Here is a 17,628-nt window from a genome sequence, read left to right on the forward strand (position 1 = left end):
TTTTAAATATAGGAAATATGTTGATTTGGTAATGGTGAATTAAATAAGTTGCACAGCTTGCGTCTTGTTGCGTCATTTGTAGTAATGTCAATGACTGTATGGCAAGCTGAATTGACATTTAATGATGTGCAGGATACATATAATACAATTTTCAGTAGATAAAATGCTAATTTGTCATATCAGTAATTACATTTGCACTATGCACTTACAATATACACTATGCCCTCTGCCATGTAGTGTATACATTTTCAAAGTGTAGTATCGTCCCAAATGCAACACTTAACATTTTTTTACTGCACAGAAGCATTCACTGTTTAACAGCTGAAGGAAGTGACATTTCAAATGCATGCGATGTGTTGCCGTTAGCTTTAGCATGTTAGCCAAACTCAGTTCAACACCTCAAACAAAGTACATATTCACACAGTAATGTGTGATGGTAAATCATTCAACTCACATTTGTAAGGTGCTGTCTTCACTGACGTTTCACTAGTTGCTACATTCTTCATTATTTACAAATGTTTTGTCAGACCAGCAGCGCAGTTAGGTAACTCCGCCCCTTGCGCTATGCATGGAAAGCTGTGAGTGCAGAGTGCATGAAGTGTGTGAATATTTCACACTCCGTTTTAATACGTGCATCATCCAGGTACTCAATTATTTTTGTTGCATTTTCAGTGTTAACATATAACATATAATACAAATATAATTGATTTCTGTAACTGCATTCACTTGTAGAATTCAAAAGAGTTAAAAATGCAATTACATCTATCTATACCATTAGTTTAAATTCCAAGAACTCATATCCGCTAGTGCAAATGTCTATTCCTTATATCAAATCCAAGGAAAGATATCAGTAAAATTAGTATTAGTAAAAATGCTCAAGTAAAATGTTTTACAAATTTGGTTTTCACTAGTGGCAATGTTAATTTCAGATATCTGTAATGTGATTGTAACTAGTAAGAAAGCCTTTTAAAATACCTTTATTAATCCCCAATTTATTTATATTCAACATAAATTTCTAGATATCTGAAATACCAAATTGAACATGTTGAAATACAAATATGAATATTAATATTTGTATTAATATTAAAAATAGCATTTTTACTAGTTGCAATTCAATTGAAATTCAAAGGACTACTGGATACCAATCTGCTGAGGAGGGAAAGATTATCAGTTGATGACGAATTCAAATTTGGTTTAGGGTTAGGGAAAACGTCTAGGTTACGTATGTAACCTCTGTTCCCCGATGGCGGGAACGAGACGTTGTGTCAGAGAAGCGACACTAGGGGTCTCTCTTGAGCGCCGATATCCACCTCTGATCTATGAAAAAAGGCAAATGAGAAGTTGGCAGCCGGTATTTGCATGTCCCGCCCCCGGACATACAGGTATTTAAGCGGCACAAATACGGGAGTTCATTTAGGAATTTTCTGAGGAGCCGGAAATGGTCCGGCCACAACAGTGGCTCGGCTCAGCGACGTGGCGGGGAAGACACAACGTCTCGTTCCCTCCATCGGGGAATGGAGGTTACATACGTAACCTAGACGTTCCCCTTCTGTCGCTCTCTCCACGTTGTGTCAGAGAAGCCACACTAGGGGTCCACTTATAAAAGTGCCATGCGCTGAGCCGTGTACGTGAACTGCTGATACAGGAGCGAGCAGGTATTCTTACGTGCAGGATGATCAACTGTATCAGACTGCACGTACCCTTCCCCAATGCCCCATTCAAGCCATCAGAATCCATTTCGTTACCCTGGAGGGGGGAACAAGGTGATGGCCGCCAACCTGGGAAAGGGCAAGCCTGGCTGGCCCTCTTTTCTCTCTATGTTTCTCGCATAGAGCAACTACGGCCGGGGCCCTTACACGCATTGAGGGAAGGGGGTCTTAGCCCTTCTTTCAGGGGGAGAAGACCCTGCGGAGGCCACACCTCCCGGCAGGGGAGGCAAAGATACATCATATGGCCTGTTAGGACCTATGTGGAAAAGTTGATGCGGTGGTAGATCCAGCCTCGTAGAGGGGGGAAGCATACAGCACGGTGACCGAGGCAGCTGTAACTGCCTAAGGGAAACACAGGGGTCCGCTCGTGAGGGAAAGCACCGCGGAATTACACACAGGGGGTGTCCGAGCAGGAGGCCTTACCTGTGGAGCACCTATTCCAGTACAGGGTCATTTTTGGGTACCCGTAGTGGCTTGGGTCGGCGAGTTCCTCCCCCAAAAGGGCTAGGGAGGAGTCAACCAGTGACCCGAAGATGGGGTCTCCTGGGAACGGAGGCGCACTATTTTACGTCGGCTGAGGAAAAGGGCGCTAGGCGCAAGCGATTCACCCGGCCAGAACGTCAGCGTGTTACTGAGTTCTACGGGCTCGGACCTGAGAAAACACGGGACGATACTAACTCAACACGGAGATTGTAAAACCTCGAGAAAGTGTTAGGTGTTGCCCACTCTGCTGCTCTGCAGATGTCTGCTAGGGAGGTGCCCCTGGCCAGTGCCCATGAGGACGCAAAACCCCTAGTGGAGTGAGCTTGGGGGGGCACGGCCTGGGTGTGATAAAATGAAATGGCATCGACAACCCAGTGGGCAAGCCTCTGTTTGGAGACAGCGTTCCCTTTCCTCTGTCCCCCGAAGCAGACAAAGAGCTGCTCAGAGCGTCTAGTGCTCTGCGTGCGGTCCAGATAGATACGCAAAGCACGTACTGGACACAGCAACGAAAGGGTTGGGTCTGCCTACTCCCGGGGCAGCGCTTGCAGATTCACTACCTGATCTCTGAAGGGTGTGGTAGGAACCTTGGGCACATAGCCCAGTCGCGGTCTTAGGATCACGTATGTGTCTGCCGGCCCGAACTCCAGGCAAGTGTCGCTAACAGAGAACGCTTGCAGGTCCCCGACCCGCTTGATGGAGGCGAGCGCGATCAGCAGGGCGGTCTTGAGAGAGAGGGCCCTGAGTCCAGCTGAATCTAGGGGGTCTCTGGAGGCTCGTGAGGATGATCGAGAGATCCCAGGAGGGGAATAGGTTAGGCCGGGAGGGAGTTAGCCTCCGGGCACATTTGAGGAACCTGACAATTAAGTCGTGCTTACCAAGAGACTTGCCGTCTATCGTATCGTGGTATCCGCGATGGTGGCGACATACACCTTGAGGGTGGAGGGGGACAGCCTCCTCTCCAGCCTCTGCTGTAGAAACACGAGCACTAACCTAACCGCGCACTTCTGTGGGTCTTCGGCTCGGGAAGAACACCAGTTCGCAAACAGACGCCACTTTAGGGCGTAAAGATGCCTGGTCGAGTGGGCTCTGGCTTGGTTGATAGTATCTATGACGGTCGGTGGTAGGCCGGCTAGATCTTCCGCATCCCGTCCAGGGGCCAGACGTGGAGGTTCCAGAGGTCTGGGTGCGGGTGCCAGAGCGTGCCCCGTCCCTGAGAAAGAAGGTCCTTCCTCAGGGGAATTCGCCAGGGAGGGGCTGTCACGAGGAGCGTGAGGTCTGAGAACCAAGTCTGGGTGGGCCAGTAGGGGGCCACCAGAATGACTTGCTCTTCATCCTCCCTGACCTTGCATAGCACCTGTGCAAGAAGGCTCACTGGGGGAAATGCGTACTTGCGCAGCCCCACGGGCCAGCTGTGTGCCAACGCATCTGCCCCGAGGGGAGCCTCTGTCCGGGCATACCAGAGCGGGCAGTGGGAGGTTTCTTGGGAGGCAAATAGGTCTACCTGGGCCTTGCCGAACCGGTCCCAGATCAGCTGGACCGACTGGACCGACTGGCCTCCACTCTCCACCGGGCAAGCTTTGCCTTGACAGTGCGTCTGCTAACACATTGAGGTTGCCGGGGATGTGAGTGGCGCGCAAAAGGAGGAGACGACGGGCGAGCTGTGACATGTGGAGGGAGCGTACTCCGCCTTGGCGATTTATGTAGGCTACCACTGTGGTGCTGTCTGTCCTGACTAGGACATGTTTGTCTCGAATTAATGGGAGAAACTTCCTCAGGGCAAAGAAAACAGCCAGCAGCTCTAGGCAGTTGATGTGCCAACGCAGCGGGGCACGGTTCCAACAGCCTGCGGATGCGTGCCCGTTGCACACGGCGCCCCAACCCAATTTGGAGGCGTCGGTTGTGACCAGAATGCGTCGCGACACCTGCTGCAAGGGTACCCCTGCCCGTAGAAAGCAGAGGTCTGTCCAGGGTTTGAGGGTTTGGTGGCAGGCGGTGGTAACTTTCACACTGGGCGTGCTGTGGCGCCATGCTCGTCTTGGGACTCGAGTCTGGAGCCAGTGCTGAAGTGGTCTCATATGCATCAACCCCAGCAGCGCGGCCGCCGCAGAGGATGCCATATGCCCCAGGAGCTGTTGGAATCGTTTTAGAGGGACCACGGTACCTGGCTTGAGGGAATCGAGGCATTTCATCACCGACTGAGCACGCTTGTTGGAGAGACGTGCTGTCATAGAGACTGAGTCTAACTCCAAACTGAGAAAAGAGATGCTCTGGACTGGGGTGAGCTTGCTCTTTTCCCAGTTGACCTGAAGCCCCAAACGGCTGTGGCGCCTGAGCACCTGGTCTCTGTGCGCACATAGTAACTCTCACGAGGGGGCCAGGATGAGCCAGTTGTCGAGGTAATTGAGTATGCGTATGCCGGCTTCTCGGAGTGGGGCAAGAGCTGCCTCTGCGACTTTCGTGAAGACGCGAGGGGACAGAGACAGGCCGAAGGGGAGGACTTTGTACTGATACGCCTGGCCGTCGAACGCGAACCATAGAAAGGGTCGAGGGCGAATCGAGACGTGGAAGTACGCATCCTTCAGGTCTACCGCTGCGAACCAATCTAGATGCTGGACACCAGATAGAATTTGTTTCTGGGTGAGCATTTTGAACGGGAGTTTGGACAAGGTCCGATTGAAAACTCGCAGGTCCAAGATCGGTCGTAAGCCGCCGCCTTTCTTGGGTACAACGAAGTAAGGGCTGTAGAAACCCTTCTTCGTTTCGGGAGGCAGTGAAGCGGCCCGAGGCTCCGGTGCTGAGAATAGACTCAAAGCACTTACCTTGCTCCGGGCACCGGGCAGAGGGCGGGTTCGTGACTGAGGAGGAGGTCTGATGTTGGTGTCCTCTGGACTCGTCTGAACCGGCCGGCCTGGGAACAGTCATGGGGCTGAAGGCAGGGACGCCGCGTCCAGGAAGCCGGGACTGTTGAGGCCTGAAAGCAGAGCGCCGTGAGAACGGCATTTGCGGGCCATGTGACCCAGAGACAAAGGAAATAGCTCTTTTATTGATAATTTGGGTACCGCAGCCCCTGTTGGGGGTGCGGCAAATGAAAAAACACAAAATTCTCCTCCCGGCCCTCCACCGGGGGATGGAGCGGTCTTACCACCTCCGGAGCTAACATCTTGGACTCTGAGTGGGCTGTCTCCGGACCGCCTGGGAGCCTCTCCGGGTCCTCGAGACGGTCCGTGAGACGGGGCGTGCACTTCCGTGCACTTCGACGCTGGGGCCGAGAGCTGGGCCCGGGTTGAGGCGGAGCTGAAGGTTTCCTGGCTGTGGGAGGATGCCCTCGGCGAGCAGACGGGGCATGAGCCATAGCGGCAGGTTTGCAGCGAGGCATGACGTGAGAGATGGCCTCCGTCTGTTTCTTCACCATGCTGGGCAAAGTCCTCGACGGTGTCGCCGAAGAGGCCAAACTGGCAGACAGGAGCGTTGAGGAAGCGAGTCTTGTCTACTTCACGCATCTCGACCATGTTCAGCCATTGTTGACGCTCCTGGACCACAAGCATGGCCATCGCCTGCCCGAGCGCCTGCGCTGTGACGTTCGTCGCTCTCAGGGCGAGGTCGGTCGCTGAGCGCAGTTCCTGCAGCGTGTCGGGATCAGGACCACCCCCGTGCATGTTTCTTAGTGCCTTGGTTTGATGGACCTGCAGGAGAGCCATGGCATGCAGGGCGGAAGTGGCGCATCCGGTGGCGCTGTAGGCCTTTGCGGTCAGCAAGGATGTTGCTCTACAGGTCCAGGAAGGGAGTACAGGGCGGCCCACCAAGTGGTAGGGCTTCCGGGGCATAAGTGGAGCGAAACTGCCCTATCCACCTGGGGAATCGCAGTGTACCCGTGGCGCGCTCCGCCGTCGAGGGTGGCGAGGGTGGATGAGCAGGTGACGGTGTGACGAGTGGAGAGGGGTGCTCTCCACGAAGACGTCAGCTCATCATGCACTTCCGGGAAGAACGGGACAGGGGTGGGACGAGGCTGTGAGCGGCGTCCAGACCCCAGGAACCAGTCGTCCAGCCGTGATGGCTGTGGGGAGGATGATGGGTTCCAGTCCAAGCCCACGCTAGTGGCTGCCCGGGAAAGCATGTCGGTCATCTGTGCGTCGGCCTCAGCCTGGGCGTGCAGGCCCGAAAACGGCAGCCCAGGGAAGTCCTCAGCATCAGATACCGCGCCCTCCGATGCCGCGGCGAGATCATCTACTTCGGTGTCAGGAGGGTAGGCGGACTGGCTGTAAGGCGAGTCGCCATCGCTTCAAGCACAGACGGGAGTCAACGAGCGTGCCGGGGTGCGGGTGGTCCGAGGGGGCGTACCCGGCGGAGCTGCACCCGCTGCCATCCCCAAATCGCCTCCATCGCCAACCGCATCATCCTCAATCCCGTGGGAAGAAGGAGCAATGCGGGGGGTGGCTGGAGTGGCTTGCTTACAATTGTAAGCGAGCCGCAACCGCAACGTTGTCATGGTCATGTTCTCGCAGTGAGAACAAGAACAATCCACAAACGCAGCCTCGGTGTGATCGCTTCTGAATGAACTCCCGTATTTGCGCCGCTTAAATACCAGTATGTCCGGGTGCGGGACATGCAAATACCGGCTGCCATATTCTCATTGGCCTTTTTTCATAGATCAGAGGAGGATATCGGTGCTTAAGAGAGACCCCTAGTGTCGCTTCTCTGACACAACGTGGAGAGAGCGACAGAAGGGGAATCAGAATTTCTTTTGTACTTTTTAAAACTTAAAAGTTTTAAATGGTTATTGGTTGGATGAAACATTAAGATTCTTCAAAGTTTTCTCTTAAAAATTTAGGTTTGAAATATCCCTTAATTCCAGGGTTAAAAAAGTATGAGGCACACCTCTAGGACTTACCCAGTCTAGTTTGGGATTCCAGGGGCTGACAGAAGATGATGTGCTTGACAGACGTCTCCTCGCCATCTCTGCTTCAGTGTAGAACACGTCCTGAGAACATACGTCACCACTGATATCACTTTCGTGTGAAGATAAATTAAAAATATGACATGTACAGTGAGCGTGTGTGCTCCTTTGACCTCATTGTCTCGTCCTGAGATGGACTCAGTGTCGCTGGCTCCGGCTGTCCCACTGTGTTCAAGGGTCTGTGGTGATCCTGGCACGGTTACCATGGTACCATCCTCTGAAACCTGTGACTTCTCTGTCAGTTTGTCGATGCCTAAAAAGAGTTATTTAGAGAAGACTATTTGTAATATTGAATACAAAATTAGCCTTTTCTCCCTATAAATATACAGGAAATATGCTAGTGCTTGCCTCCACTGATGCGCATTAAGTTTTTCTTTTCCCTTTATTTCACCTTCAGCTAATATTAATCACCAAGTGTCCTAAACATCCCAATGGGCAATGCTATTAACCAAAGAATCTTGTGCAAACCATATACCAGAGTTTTGGCACTATCCCATGTTGTTATCGAAATAAGAACTATTATATAAATTATATAAACTATTATCTTCTTAACTCCTCTAATGATTTTTCTACAACTTTCTTCTCTGGCCTATGTGCTTCCAAATTCCCAGTATCACTCACATCCGTCACTCACGCTTCAGACACAGAAGTGCAATCTTAACAACTTGTGCACTATCTCCAACTCCTCTGTTACAACACCAGGAAAATCAGGCCCTGCCTATCTAAGCATGCCATACAACTCCTCATCCAGGTGCTAGTGCTATAAAGGCTGGACAACTGCAATGGTCTTCTGGCAGGCCTTCCTGCATGTACAGTCAAACTTCTGCAACTGATCCAGAATGCAGCGACACGATTGGTCTTTAAAGAGCCCAAGAGAGTGCACATCACACACCTCTCTTCATCAAACTGCACTGGCTGCCAATGGTTGCGCGCATAAGTTCAAGGCATTGATGCTTGCTTACAGAACAACCTACGGCTCTGCACCCCCCATCTACACTCACTACTTCAGGTCTACGTGCCCTACAGAGGTTTGCGTTTTGTGGGTGAACGGTACCTCGTAGTACCATCTCAAAAAAGTAAAAATATCACAGTCCAGAATTTTCACTTCAACTGTTCCTCGCTGGTAGACTGACCTGCCAAACTCCACCTGAGCAGCAGGTTCTCTAACATCCTTCAAAAAGCATCTAAAGACACAGCTCTTCCATGACAACTTGAACCCTTTAGTCTTTATAATAAAAAAAATTACAAATAAAAAAGACTCTCATCCTCCTTGCTAGGGGTAATTCTCAAACAATGTTGTAAATTGTATTAAAGCACTTGTGTTACTACAGCCTCCATAGGATGAATCACTTATTTTGTTCTCCTCATTTGTTAGTTGCTTTGGATAAAAGTGTCTGCTAAATGAATAAATGTAAATGTAAGAATTTGTAAGCTCTTTAGGTCCAAACAATGCAAGTGAATGGGTGCCAAATTTTGAAGCTCCAAAAATGACATAAATCAGCATAAAAGTAATCCATATGACTCCAGTGGTTAAATCAATATCTTCAGAAGTGAATATGATAGGTGTGGGGAAGAAACAGGCAAAAAAGGACATAAATATCAATCTAAATCTCTAAATATCTTCTTATCCACACCTATCACATCACTTCAGAAAATATGGATTAAAACAATGGAGTGTTAAGGATTACTTTTATGATGCCTTTATGTGCTTTTTGGAGCATAAAAAAGTTGGCACCCATTCACTTGCATGATGAGATCATTTTCAGTTTTGGGTGAATTATCCCTTAAATAATATCCTTTATTATATGCTAAGAACCTGACCCTTGACTTATAAAAAATATACTTATTTTTATTTCTTCAATGTATTTATCATCTTCATTATATTAATGTATACATCTACGTTGGTTTAAATGTATTTTTATCTTTCAATCTATTTACTTTAATTATGAATTTTTTCCTTCACCTGTATTTCTTGACTCAGTAATTGTATTCATACATTGTTGGATTTGTGTCATTTTGTAAATCTTATTGAACATTTATATTGAGCCTTCTGTTCAATAAAAATCCAGTTTTAGCACAATGACTTTTATGGTCCCTTTTCACACTCTCCACAGTATTAGCAAGTTTGAGCACAATGTGTGAACTTTGCAGATGACCCCTTACCCACTGTATGAAACATTTCAAATGTATATCCATGTTAAATTAATGATTTGGAACAATTTCGCTGTGACGAAATTACAGGACAAATTGTGTTGTCTAACAGGACAAATTGTGTTGTGTTTTGATTCGATATGGGATGCAAAGAGTTGAGACTTTGGAAATGGAAATTATTTAGCAAAATTATTTTAACTTCTGTCATTTATTTCATTAATATTAATTTGTTAAATATGACAGTCAACTAATGACTTCCATTCATGGTTTAAACAAATTAATTAATAATATGTTAGATACCATGCATAAATAAATCATAATATGTAGTTTATAAGCGGTAAAATCTGGAGTGTTGGCAAATGTAATTTTAGATGATGTTAATCATATTACAATATAAATGGTCTTGCCTCATCTTGACAGACAGCAAAAGACGCATTTGATGAGTCCCAGTTAGCTCCTCTCCCCCTCTGTGCAAAACAGCTGAATGTCAAACCATACTTTCCTCCTTTTCCTCAAGTGCTTTGGGTGAGTAATACAGGGTTGATGAACACTGTTGTCTTTTACATTTTTCCTGTAGCGCTTCACAGTTGATTTAAAGATGGCACTGCATGACTTGAAGTTGTTTTGTGATGTGACGTTTATTCCAGCTCTGAGACTATATTTGCATCCAGAGGCCATTTAAACAGAGGCATAAATCTCTCACAATGTCTCATTACGGCGGACTACCTGGGCATTAAATGGTTTTAACGCACACCTTCCAGCCAATCAGAATCGAGTTTTCGAACAGACCATGGTGTCATTTTGGTTCATGTTAATTTCAACATAAACTAATGTACAGTTTTAAAATCAAAAGTTGTGTTTGTTAAATTAGTTAATGCATTATGAACTAATTGTATTTTTAATAACTAACATTAACAAATATTAATGCTGTAAAAATACAGGTATATTGTTCATTGTTTGTTCATGATACCTAATGCATTAACTAATGTTAACAAATGGAACCTTATTGTAAAGTGTTACAAAAATACAAAGCTGACGGAATAACTATTCTATGTCCTTAGGTACTTTCTTATCTAAGCAATGTCAATGAATAAAGTGATATTTCTCATGATTAAATGTTCTGCATTTAAACTCTAATAGTGGATATGTAGGGCATCAGGACTAAGTACAGTTACCTGGTATGGCTACCAGACTGGCCTTCAGTGTGCCCGGCTCAGCGGGCACAGCTGGCCGAGAGCCTTCCATGGACACGGTCTCCTGTGAGCTGGTGCGAGAGATGATGTCAGGTGACTTCCTCTTCCTCTGCAGCGCCTTATGGATGGAGGCGGTGTCAGAGGGTAGGTTGGCCAGCTGATGGAAAACATTGCGCTTACGAATGATGGTGTACACCAAATTACAGTTACCTGATCGAAACATTAGCAGAAGAAAGTGATTACAAATAAATACATTTTTAGAACAACTAAAACTACTGCAAATATTATTTCAGCTTCTTACATTTGATTGTACCAACTCTGTCATTTATAGGACATATAAGTTTATCAATAAGTACAAACAAGCATTCGGTTCCTACTAAGTGAGTATTTAAGAACATCAGAATTTTGACATAAATTGTTCAAATGAGATTCAATGTAGTGCAGTAATAGCCATTTTTTATTTATTTTTGTTAACAGAAGTGAATGCATTGGGTAATTATTTTTCACAGCATTTATTAGTCTTTCTTAATGTAAAATTTATAAACATACAATTGTTCAGTGTTCGTTCCTGTTAGTTCATAATGCACACAACTTTTAAAGATAATATTAGTAAATTAGTGAATCGTAAGTATGTGTAGTGTTGTAGAAATTTTTGATAATCAGTGGTCAAGACTCAGTCATTGCAAAGGAATGCCATCTGGTCTTCTGATCTGGAAAGAGAGAAGACATTGGGAAATTTATGTCTGAACAAGGGACAGTATTTACGACTGAAAAGCAGAACAAAGACACCTCGGTCCAGGCTGAGTGGGGACCTCTGCCCTCTTCAGGTCAGAGGTCATGTAGTACAGGGTGGTACGTTTGGGCTGGTTAATAGTAAATCAGGCCTAGTAGCCTAGTTCCTGTATCAGAGGGAGAGAAGGGGGGAGGAAGATCTGCTTCTGCCAGTTGACCTCGGGGGGGAGAAATGTATAAGAAAGGCTGCCCTGCCTGATAAAAAACACTCTCTCATGACACAGACGGGTTGCTGTGTAATGACTGGGTCTTCTTGCAAGAATAAATAATTTTAAAAGACTGTTTGAGTCAGAGTGTCTCTTACGCAGTGATAATGGTTGGTTGATATTTTTTGCCACAACAACTTGGTGTCAGAATTGTGGGATTCCTTGGAAGTGCCTTCTGGACATGAGTGCGGACGGTGTTTGGCCACCTGGACTGAGAAGTTCCAGCTCTACCTCGTATGTTTTAAGAGAGAGGGGCCGACCGCACCAGGGCCAGGAGAAACTCCACTGGAATCAAATGAAAATGAACCCGTGGCAACCCAAATATCTCTGGTAAGGGACGACTAAATTATTTTCTTTTGGTATGAAAGTGAGTGAACCCATAGTGGCTGGGACTGTTTTTTGTGGTCCGAGAGCAAGAAGTTCTCGACTAGAGGCTGAGACCTATGTTCTGTGGAGCGAGTGCAAGAAGTTTTCTAAACAGAGACTGAGTTCTCGCATAAATTGAGTACGTCAAGATTTTTGTTTTCTGGCAATGAATGAGTCCTCACAAAATTGTTAATTAGGTTAGGAGAAATACTGAGTGCTGGAACATCCTCCAGAGAAAGATTTTGGGCAAACCGTAATTAACAAAGCACAATGGAGTGCACCCTTAACTGATCTTGGGTTAAGAAATCAGATCTGTTGGAGACGTCCTACAGATTATAAGACGTGCGTCGAAAAATCCACAAAGAAACAGAAACAGCCAGTATGGGGAAATCTCAAAGCAAGCTTGCCAAATTTGATACACCGGTTTTCTGTCAAATGAGAAAAACTACAGGAGAAAATGTATGCAGGACATAGAGAAACTGATCAAATACCATGATTTCCCCAGGGGAGGGAACACTGAGCACTGAGAGTGGTGCGAAAATCAGTGGGACAGGGCAGCGCACGAAACAAGAGTTGTGGCTGCGTTCAACATGTGTGTAAGAATGGGAACAGACAGTGGGCTGTTGCTTTAAGGAAGCAGATAGAAGAGAACAAAAGCAAATGCAGAAAGAATTAGCATGTAGGGTTGAAAATGTGGAATGTAAAAATAAAATGTGTGAAAGATCTGTTTGTGTCAGCACCACCAGAACATTTTAATTCTTTTTGTTATTTTTTTTTTAAAAGTATGTTTGTGTTTCCCACATGCAACGACAATTGTGCCGGCGCCGCCGGCATACAACCATCACTATCCCGTGGCAGAGCTGAGAGCCCTGAAACTGAACCCTGACCTTGACTGCTCTCCGCCCAGAAGACAAGCACCAAAAGCAGCTTCTCCCCTCTCTGACAGTGAAGGAGACCTGAATTAACTTTTTTTTCCTGAGACCTGAGATCGCACAAGCAGTGAAAGCAAGTTACATCGAATGGAGCGGGCGATTGACCTCCACCCTGGCACACGCTGTACACGCAGAAGAACAGCTGCTGCTGACAAAGAAAGACAAAGTCAAGGCGAAGGGAGAGAGAGATCTTCAGCTGGCGACTACGATCTAAATGTCAGTACATCGAAACCACAGCAGAAGTGGGCCGACAAAAAGAAGAGAGGCTACAGAAACCAGCGGAAGTGGAATTGCGGCTTGTGTGAGACTGTCAGGAGAAGAAAAAGGCAGACTGAGGAGGAGCGGAGAGTAGCGAAGGTGGGGGCTGGACACAGGGCGATCAGCAGCTGCTACAAGACATGGAAGTGAACATTTCTTTACCCACACACACACACACACATACACTGATTTACTCACTGCTCTCTGCAATGAAGACAATGCTTGCAAATCTTTCAGTGTGACTGATGAAGTTTTATGTGATAATGTTTCGGATGAATGTTTGAGAATGTACAAAAGTTCAGGGTTTTTTTTTTTTGTTTTTTTTACAAATGCCTAGATATCAAATGTTAGATGATGGGACATTAGTACAAAAATTTTGGTAGATTCTGGGGCTAGAAATTTTACTATACGACCATGTGACTTGCCATGTGTCCCAAAATTGACAGGTTCAGTGCATAAAGAGCACTTTGGCCTAGGGCCATTTGATTTCTGAAAAATTCACAGTGCCCTTAGAGTATGAGTCAAAGGAGAAGGGGAGAACATTTAAACATGCGTTTTTGTGTTCACCAGCTTGTCCGGTACCTCTAATGGCCAGAGATTTAATGTGTGAATTAAATTTGACCCTTACTTCCTTTGGAATTAGCATTGAGGAAGAACCACAAATATGTTGTTCTAAATTTGAACCGCAGTGGGCTTATGAATGGTGTGTGAAAAATGATGATTGGGAAAAAAATGATCTTGAAATTGGCAAAAGATCGAACAATGTCATTTAACACAGAAAATATGACGCCTGACCAATTACATTGTACGTCACGTGTCGTAATTGAACGTGAACCTCAATATGAGTAGGGGTGGTTTAACAGGGTAGAATATGAGACTGTGAAATTTGATAAGATTTTCTTGGGGAAAAAAAGTGTGTGTGCTCTCAGCTTGCCTGACAGAAAAACAAATGCAGTTCTATTTTGATAGCAGGGAACACTGAGGCACCCTAATCAGTGTTCAAGGCCAAAAGCAGCTGTGAGCAGATTTGGGCCCCTTTGTGAGAGAATGCATAAAAGCAACAGATTAGTATAGGAGTGAAACACTGCAAAAGTGTAAGCGCATTTATATCAAAATGTGATTTTGAGATCGAGGTACAGAGAACTGTAACTGCTATTGTGGAGAGTGCGGTGGAGAAAAATGGGAGGGGAGCTACCTCTGTCAGACATTCACCCTGCTCTGACAGAAGTACCTCTTTGGTTGTGGGCAAAGCACAAGTATGACATGGGCCTAGTAAAAGGCTGTGAACCAGTTGTAATCACCCCAAAATCTGATTACAGACCCTGTCAAGCGCAATACCCCCTAAAACGGGAGGAATTGCAGGGTATTATGCCAGGTTTTGACTCATTGTTGAGAGAAGGCATAATTATATCATGTCATGATTCTCCAGTTCGCACTCCAATCTTCCCTGTGAAGAAAATAAGAGATAAGAATTCACCAACTGAGTGGCGATTTCTATACAGTGGCAAAATGCAATGTATTTTACTGTGGTGGATTTGGCTAATGCTTTCTTTAGCGTCCCAGTGGACCAGAAGAGTCAGTTTTGGTTTGCGTTTGATTTTGACAATAAGGGTTATAAGTTCACACGGTTGTGCCAGGGGTACACTGAATCCCCAACAATCTATAATGAAGTGCTTCAAAGAAGCCTTGAACCCCTAACACTGACAGCTGGAATGGCTTTGTTGCAGTATGTGGATGATTTGTTGATCTGTGCATGTGATGAAGCTACGTGTGTGACGGACTCTGTGTCTCTCTTGAAGTACTTAGAACAGGAGGGACACAAAGTCAGTCTTTCGAAATTGCAGTTTGTTAAATAGGAAATAATGTTTTTTGGAAATGTTATCAGACCAAACAGTAAATCCATCTGTGGCAAACGGGTACAGGCCATAAAAGATGTGCCAAAACCAATTACAAAAAAACATTTATTGTAATTTTTAGGAATGTGTGCTTATTGTCGTACTTTTATTCCTAATTATGACATTCTTGAACAGCCTTTGCGAGCCCTGATGACAGGGAAAGGGCTGAGGTCATGTGACAAGCTTGTTTGGACAAGTGAAGAAGAAGAGGCATTTGCTAACATGAAAGAGCAAATGGCTCTGGCTCCCACTTTGGGCCTGCCAGATGTAAACAAACCGTTTGTTCAGATGGTTAATGAGAAAAATGGGTTTATGACTTCTGTTCTTTTGCAGACTCATGGAGACAGACTGCGACCTGTGGCATATTTCTCAACCAAACTTGACGCAGTAGCAGCAGGTTTACCACACTGTTTGAGGGCTGTGGCGGCTGCTGAACTGGCAGTACTGGCTGATTTAACTTTGAGGGTTCCACACGCAGTTTCCATGATTGTGCAAGAGCAGAAAACATCACATTTATCTACAGCCCGATGGCTGAGGTACCACACAACTTTATTGGACATGACAACATAACTGTTAAAAGATGCACAACTGTGAATCCCTGCCACACTTCTCACCACAGAGGAGGATGGCGAGGTACCTCACTGTTTTCTGTCAGCGCTTAAACAGGTGTGCACACCGCTTCCAGATCTATTAGACATGCCATTAGACAATTGTGACAATATCCTCTTTGTGGATGGGTTGGCTTCCAAAGATCCACAAACAGGAAAGAATAAGGTTGGTTACGCGATAACCACTGAATTTGAGGTCGTGACATCTGGCAAACTGCCATCAAATTATTCAGCTCAGGCAGCTGAACTGGTTGCTTTAACAGAAGCATGTAAACTTATGGCAGACAAATGTGTGACAAAATACACAGATTCACGTTATGCCTTTGGGGTAACACACAATTTTGGTGCGTTATGGAAGCACAGAAAAGTTTTGAAGTCAGATGGTCGACCAATATTAAATGTGTTTCTTGTGTCTGAGCATTTGGAGGCCATTTTTTTTACCAGACAAGGTCGCGATTTGCAAATGCGCAGCGCACACTAATGATAACAGTTCAGTCTCAAAAGGAAACGCACGAGCAGGCGTGGCAGCGAAGGCCGAGGCAGCGATGGAGACAAAAGAGACTACGTGTGCTTTGATATCTGACAATAACCTCAACATTTGTTCTTGTTTACAGAGCATGCAAACGTTTTCCACAAGCAAGGAGAAAACCCGATGGAAGGCAGCTGGCTGTAGCTCTAAGGAGAATGTGTGGATGAGCTGTGATGGCATGCTTTGTTTACCCAAACACTTCTTTCCTCATTATGGAAAGTTGATGCATGGGTTAGACCATGTATCAAAAGAGGGGATGGTTGTGCAAATGAAAGAATTGTGGTTTGCTGAAAATTTTTGCAAAAGATGTGTCATTTGTAACACACACATAACGTGGCAAGAGGGATAAAAACACCTATAGTATCTCAACCACCATCAGGGGGGCCTTTTGAGTATCTGATGATGGATTTCATCGAGTTAACCCCTTGTGGGAAACACAAATACTGCCTGGTGATGGTTGACATGTGGTCCAAATGGGTTGAGGCCTTCCCAACCTCGAAACAAGACTCGGCAGCAGTCAAGTCAAGTCAAGTGGTTTTTATTGTCGTTTCAACCATATACAGTTAGTACAGTACACAGCAAAACGAGACAACGTTCCTCCAGGACCATGGTGCTACATAAAAACAACAAAGGACCAACATAGGACCACATGAGACTACACAACGAAATAAAATACCTATATAAACTACCTATATAAAGTGCACGTGCAAACATGTGCAAAAAGTACGGGACAGTACAACAAATTACTGACAATGAACAGGACAATAGACAGTGCAGCGCCGACCAGTACTCAGTAGTGCAAAAAGATGACAGTTTCTAAAAATGTAAACATAACATACTATGAGATAATGTTCTATGCACATAGCAGTTATTGAGGTAGCAGACAGTTATAAAGTGACAGTAATTAAAGTGCAACTCAGGACACGTGTGTGTCAAACCAGTCTCTGAGTATTGAGGAGTCTGATGGCTTGGGGAAGAAGCTGTTACACAGTCTGGCCGTGAGGGCCCGAATGCTTCGGTACCTCTTGCCAGACGGGAGGAGGGTAAAGAGTTTGTGTGAGGGGTGTGTGGGGTCGTCCACAATGCTGGTTGCTTTGTGGATACAGTGTTTTTTGTAAATGTCTTTGATGGAGGGAAGAGAGACCCCAATGATCTTCTCAGCTGTCCTCACTATCCTCTGCAGGGCTTTGCGGTCCGAAACGGTGCAAGTCCCAAACCAGGCAGTGATGCAGCTGCTCAGGATGCTCTCAATAGTCCCTCTATAGAATGTAGTGAGGATGGGGGTTGGGAGATGTGCTTTCCTCAGCCTTCGAAGAAAGTAGAGACGCTGCTGGGCTTTCTTGGTGATAGAGCTGGTGTTGAGGGACCAGGTGAGGTTCTCCGCCAGGTGAACACCAAGAAATTTGGTGCTCTTGACAATCTCCACAGAGGAGCCGTCGATGTTCAGCGGAGTGTGTTCACCTTGTGCTCTCCTAAAGTCAACAACCATCTCTTTTGTTTTGTCGACATTCAGGGACAGGTTGTTGGCTCTACACCAGTTCGTCAGCCGCTG

The 17,628-nt window shown here is 45.9% G+C and overlaps 1 protein-coding gene across 3 annotated transcripts in view; it reads right to left on the reverse strand.

Annotated features, from left to right (window-relative positions):
• LOC127648373 (protein HID1-like) overlaps positions 1-17,628 on the reverse strand; it is a 63,923-nt gene that overhangs the window by 5,952 nt on the left and 40,343 nt on the right. For 2 of the 3 annotated variants that reach the window (XM_052133031.1, XM_052133032.1), the window contains exons 14-16: positions 10,473-10,700; positions 7,260-7,399; positions 7,081-7,170 (exon numbers count right to left, since the gene is read on the reverse strand). In XM_052133031.1, coding sequence (XP_051988991.1) covers positions 7,081-7,170; positions 7,260-7,399; positions 10,473-10,700 — 458 coding nt within the window. Of the gene's footprint in view, positions 1-454; positions 577-7,080; positions 7,171-7,259; positions 7,400-10,472; positions 10,701-17,628 lie in introns of all 3 variants that reach the window. The other variant, XR_007971163.1, reaches the window with a different exon arrangement.

The sequence above is a fragment of the Xyrauchen texanus genome, chromosome 8 (genome assembly GCF_025860055.1).
Source record: "Xyrauchen texanus isolate HMW12.3.18 chromosome 8, RBS_HiC_50CHRs, whole genome shotgun sequence".
NCBI lineage: Eukaryota > Metazoa > Chordata > Actinopteri > Cypriniformes > Catostomidae > Xyrauchen > Xyrauchen texanus.